Source organism: Spermophilus citellus (genome assembly GCF_964194105.1).
Source record: "Spermophilus citellus genome assembly, chromosome: 12".
Lineage (NCBI taxonomy): Eukaryota > Metazoa > Chordata > Mammalia > Rodentia > Sciuridae > Spermophilus > Spermophilus citellus.
The window spans coordinates 6,842,285-6,848,284 of record NC_138198.1 but is presented as its reverse complement, the minus strand read 5'-3'; the positions used below and the strand labels follow the sequence as shown (position 1 = coordinate 6,848,284).

Here is a 6,000-nt window from a genome sequence, read left to right as displayed (position 1 = left end):
TTTATTTTATTTATTTTTATGTGGTGCTGAGGATCAAACGCAGTGCTTCACACATGGTAGGCAAGCGCTCTACCACTGAGCCACAGCAACGGTCCTGAATTTCCATTGTATAGATACACATGTTGCTTATCCATTCATCAGTCCAAGGACACTTGGCTTTCTTCTACCTTTTAGATATTGTGAATAATTCTGCTACATACATGAGTACAGATATATCTGTTGCTGCTTTTAAAAAGTTATGATCTGTTTTTATAGGAGATTTTGGAAGGAACTTCGTTAAAATTTTTTTCTTGAAAATACAAATATCGTTTAACATAAAGGATTAAGAACTCAATTTAGTAGAAAACCACCGAAGAGAACCAAAAAGAGCAATGATACAATTTGTTTAAAAAAACACAAAAAGCATAAAAGTATCCATTGCAAATTTATTATGCATTAGGAAGCTTAAACCTAAAAACCAACAGCATAGTAAAAAGATATGTTATCTCTGTTCATTGAGAACAGGTTTCAAAATATATTTTCTTTTAAATGTATTCAGTCAGTACACAATCCTTTATAAAAATTGTATATATTTTTTCTGTCAATACCTTCATTACATTTATAAATACAAGATTTACACAGCACCCCATCAAAAAAAATTAAAACCCTTACAAATATCTACATATGTTTCATACCTATAAAACTTCCAAAGGAGTGCTTTGTTAAAGGTAGGCCCTAGGTAATGGTCCATTACTGTGCAGCAAAATACATATAAATCTGTAAAGTTTTCTTTGTCCATAAAACATCACAAAAAATTAGCAAGACACTTATTGTGAAACTGAGCTTCACTAAACCCTCATATTTTGGAAAGGAATTTGATGTCCGTTTTCCCATGAGTTTCAAAAATCAGATAAACAGACTGAGATAAAGATTAATTGAAAATAAATGCATACTACACAGCAGTTAAGGCAGGAGTGTGATGGAACAGAACTGAGAAGTAGGACATGGGAGACGTGGGAAGGAGCAAACAGTAATAATGTATTATGAGTCTGAAGTTGGACATAAATTCTACTGAGACTTGAGTTACTCTCATCCTCTCTTAGGAATGTTCAAATTGTTTAAAACTTTCTTAGAAGCACTCTCCAATTTCTTTTCTTTGTTGCCACTAGAATGCTTGTGTTTGCGGGGTGTGTGTGTGTGTGTGTGTGTGTGTGTGTTGTGTTTGGTGGTCTTGCTAAGTTGCCCAGGCTGGCCTCGAACAAGTGCTCCTCCTGCCTCAGCCTCTTAGTTGCTGGGATCATAAGCACGTGCCACTGCACTGGGCTAGATGGACTTTTTTTCCATCTTTAAAATCATCTTAGGCTTGATATATTTTCTTTTTTTCTTCTGTAAAATCACCTTGAACCTGATCAGACACTAGGTACAGGAATCTGAGTTGGTAGTTCAACATTTGAATTTGTAAGAAAGATTTTCTTCAAGCTGGTTAAGGTTACCATCAATCCATATTATTAATGTTCATTTTAGACAAGCACTGGGTGTAGAGGAAATAAAGGGAGAGTAAAATTAGGTTTTCATTTGACCTTTGGACAAAGGCAAAAGATCCCTGAAACTGAGTGATTATTAAGAATAGCCACTCATCAATACCTCTGGGCTAAGTGGGAATAATTCAAGAAGGAGGACGGAAGAAAAAAGAAGGGATTCTTTACTTGAAATCTTGCCCAAGATGGCAGTTCCACTCTAATCCTGCACCTTCTGTTCAAAAAGCCATGGAAAGATTATTCCAGTTATTAAAGGAAATCCATCTTTTCTATCAGAGATGACTTTTCAAAGTGCAGACGCCAGATGACCTTGAGAGTTGTACATTATCTGCAGGGAAGTATTTCAAATCTTACCTTCTTCTAATGTACAAATAAAAAAGAATGAGAGAAAAGAAACGGAAGGAGGGACAGGAGGAAGGGCAGAGAGACAGAAGGAGTCACTTATCAACTTGGCCCGAAGGATGCCACTAGCATCGCCCCTCCAGCACCATGAAGTCTCCATGTGCTGCGGCTCCCTCCATGGCTCTCAGAGGTGGTCATCTGCAGAATCCCATTTTCTGCTGAGTTTACAGCTCAGTGCTCTGATTCCCAGGCTCTTCAAAGGAGAGCTCCCAGATGCTACTATCTTGCAGCAGTGGCTCAATGTCCTCATCACTGCCTCGTTCTGGGGTGTTGGTTAGGTTTCCACTGATGCTGTTGCTATGTTTTTGAACTCCACTGGCTTTCCGGTATTCAGGGATGAATAAGGCAACCAGAAAAGACATAAGAACTATACATGCTCCAAATAAAAATGGTGGGCCTGGGATGACAGCTCCCTAATGGGTGTGGGAAACAAATGGAGACAGAGTTTGATTAGTTTCTTTAATCCAAAATTAGTCTTGAATGACCCAAAAAAAGAGATCCCATCACCAAAAAGTGAATCATTTTTCTCAAGCAGCAGATATATCACTAAATGTCAGGGCAAGCTAATAGAGCTTGGTATTTGGATTATGACATGGGAACTCATCACTGCTTTTTTGTACAACTTTTGAATAGCTTAACCCAACCTGTAAGCCTATAAGCAATAGACATTTATCTGAAATCTCATCCTGTGACCCACATCAAATCATGCAGTTCTGTACGTAAACATTATTAATTACACTTTTGCACAGAAATCTATACTAAATCCATATTACTCTATTTTTTTTTTTGCTTTTCAGAAAATAATTTAAAAGGCACTCTAGCTCAATTTTTAGCTGGATTTTAAGGACATTTTATTTAGCCTGATGTTAGCCAGAGTAGTATCCCGAGTACAGTGATTGTGCAGGTAAAGGCAGAATCTGAACAAAGTTAAGACAAATCGTTTATGTAAGATATTAAATTTCTGAAATGATTCTGGGAAGCAATGAATACAGAAATTACTGTCAAATTCGACAGTAACATACAAGTAAGAATGCTCTTCAAATTTAAGATCACAAAATTTTGCTACCATCAGATATAACCATTGTTTAAAAAAATTTTTAAAAAGCTGCACTTCAAATTACCTGTAGGGCATCACTGTTAGAATTCAATTCTGGGCCTAACTCAGTCAATTCTACGTGGAACATGTAGAATATAAAGCCATACAGTGCTGGCCCCAGGCCATTGCATAGTCCTCTTATTCCAGTTATGATCCCCTGGGCAACTCCTGTATCAGAATAAGAGAAGGGAGTCAGTCTTCTCAGAAAAGCATCTCAAGATGTGGAGGTTAACAGTACTCTTTTATATAAATCGATAAACTGATTCAACTGGGCTGAGCAGAAAGTACAGAGTGCAGGAAAATGGATTAGAAAGATTTCACCATATTTTCATTCATTACACAAACATTTTCTTGATTTTATTAGGCCCATTTCTTGCTCTGTACTGAGGTCTATGAAGAAATGAAATGACAGTAATTTCAGTTTCTGAAATCCTTTTGGAGCTGAATACCCAACATCAACAAGACCTGCCCGTAAATAAGGAATAAAATATAAAACTAATGAACTGAGATCTTCCTGCTCTACTCATTTACTATTGAATTTACAATAAAAATCTGCTCTTTACCTCTGACAGTCCTGGCTATATGTGAGTAAAATGTAGCCCTCTACACCCTCTACCACCAGGGAGACCAGCCCCCATTGGCTGCCATATGCATTCCAGATCCATCTCCACATAGACCCGAAGTGAAATTTTTTAGAAGTACCAATTTTTAGATATCTCTGCTTTCTAACATGGCAGGTGAAAAATTAGCTTGAACCATATGATATGGGTATTTCTGAAGTAAAAAATGGTCAAATATAATTCAGCCTAATACAATGTATTCCAATAGTTTTGTAACATCTGTATTGATAAGTATAAGCATAAACAAAAACTAATAAAATGCATGCCCTGTATGAAAGGAGTCCTCCACAGAAAGCCCATGACTTCACACACTGTACTTCCCTGAGGATGCACAGCCAGCTGACTTGCTACTACAGCTAAGGTTGACACAGAATTTGTGGTCTTCCAGTGACACTATTTAAAAATGGTTATGAAGGGCTGGGGTTGTGGCTCAGTGGTACAGTGCTTGCCTAGCATGTGTGAGGCACTGGGTTTGATTCTCAGCACTGCATATAAATAAATGAATAAAATAAAGGTCCATCAACATCTAAAAGTATATTTAAAAACTGGTTATGAATAAGATGGCTAATTTCTGATGTGAAAAAACAGGTGCAGTGAATAAACTTTCTTTTCCAATCCAGTTTTTGATATTTTTATTTTTATTTTTTTTTTCAGTTTTTGATATTTTTAATAGAGCTCTTAGGCATTAAAAAAATTTTTTTCCCTCTAAAATTTCCTATTTCTTGACCACAGTAAGGTAAGACATTAGGAGATGGAGAAGGAAATGGATTATTTCCTGAAAAGGGAGAACTGCCTGAAAAGGGAGCAGAGACACAAGAAAAATGACTGACAGTCTGCCTTCTGCACAGCACTCGTTACTTACTTTACCTCTCATTCTGTATCCAATCACCAAGAACCACAGATTTATTTTTTCTTTATCCTTCCAAAGAACAATTTCCTAAACTAAGCTCATGAACTCTGAACTATTCCAATTAATTTTAGTTATGAAGTAAAATATTTCATTGCTAACTAGCCATCATTATTTAATAGACAATCATTGAAATACAAATAGTCTGGTTAATTCTGACGGAAACAGACAAAAGGAGTAAAAAATTGAAAAAGGAACATCACATTTTCCATTTTAACTCTTAGTAATCTGAACTGATGAGTCCAGGTTTTCAAAGTATGAATTTAAGATCAAAGCAGGGAGGAAAACAACTTTCTTATGTGGTAAAGAAACAGGTATGCTCCTGGAACAGGGACCACAGGGCTATCACCTCCTGCTGTCGATGTGGAGAGCTTCGGGTAGGGAGATCTCAGCTGAAGGAGGAAACAGAGAGGGCCGCAACCTCACCTTGCTGATCTGAATCTGCATTCCAAGAGACGAGAGCGCTGACTGCCGGGAATGTGATGCTGGACATGGCAGCCACGGTCCCTGCAGCCCACATCATCCTGAAATGACAGCACAGGCTGAGTTCAGGCACCAAGGAGCTCCTGGCTCGAATGCAGACAGTGGCAAAAGTACAAAAGTCTTTTGTTTCCTCTTGCCAGTTTTATTTATTTTTTTCCTCTTTAAAAATGGATTTCACACTGTTAATACCATCACTTCATAGTCTGGGTAGGGGAGAAATTCTAGGAAAGCTTCATTTCCCTATTTTACTTTTTAAAAAATCTTTGCTTCTCCCTGGTTTCCCTAATACTACCTGCAGATGTAAGCTCAATGTAAGCTCTTGTTTCTTTTAATATCATGCTTCCCCATGACATTCCACTTTTCTTTGAACTTCTTAAAGGTTCACCCTCACACTGCCCTCAACAGAGCAGTGTGCATCAACTGAACAAACACAGCCTGCTGCCCTCAGACCTTTGTCCTCTTCTTGGTCAAAGAGGCTTACATGCCAGTCAATATCAAGTCCGAGTGTGCACACAGCGAGGCCCTAACTGTACTTGTGACCTGATGGACTAAATTTCCTTGGGGATAATGCTTACTGAAAAAAAAAAAAAAACTCTTCACGATAACAGTCTTTATAACACTGAGAGAATTGTGACTAAATCAGCTACTGAACCAACGTTCACAGGACCAAAATAAAATTAGAATAAGAAAAACCAACAAAGTTAATCTTACCTAAAAAGTCACAAAGAACAAGTACTTCAAATGACATTCTGATCTCTTTCAGAACTAACCTCTGACCACTGAAGCATTTCCCATTTCTCCAAATCATGTCCTCCATTTAGTAATGCACAGTGAGGGCCACTCTGGTGTCTAAAATGGAGACAGGAACTCCAGTATTTGGCACTCAGGCACAAAGGGAAATGTCATACAACAAAATGGAGCTCAGGAATCTTTTTGGTGCTTTTTATTTCACAGGGCTTTTTCTGGCCTTCGTTT

General features: G+C 37.7%; 1 protein-coding gene across 3 annotated transcripts in view; it reads right to left on the bottom strand.

The window, feature by feature from the left end:
* Positions 1-411: 411 nt before the first annotated feature.
* The window catches only part of MFSD14B (major facilitator superfamily domain containing 14B), a 65,278-nt gene continuing 59,689 nt past the window's right edge, over positions 412-6,000 (bottom strand). For all 3 annotated transcript variants that reach the window (XM_081263542.1, XM_081263541.1, XM_081263543.1), the window contains 3 exons: positions 4,969-5,066; positions 3,041-3,183; positions 412-2,332 (listed from right to left, as the gene is read on the bottom strand). In XM_081263542.1, coding sequence (XP_081119668.1) covers positions 2,084-2,332; positions 3,041-3,183; positions 4,969-5,066 — 490 coding nt within the window. In that variant the 3' untranslated portion in view covers positions 412-2,083. The remainder of the gene's footprint in view (positions 2,333-3,040; positions 3,184-4,968; positions 5,067-6,000) is intronic.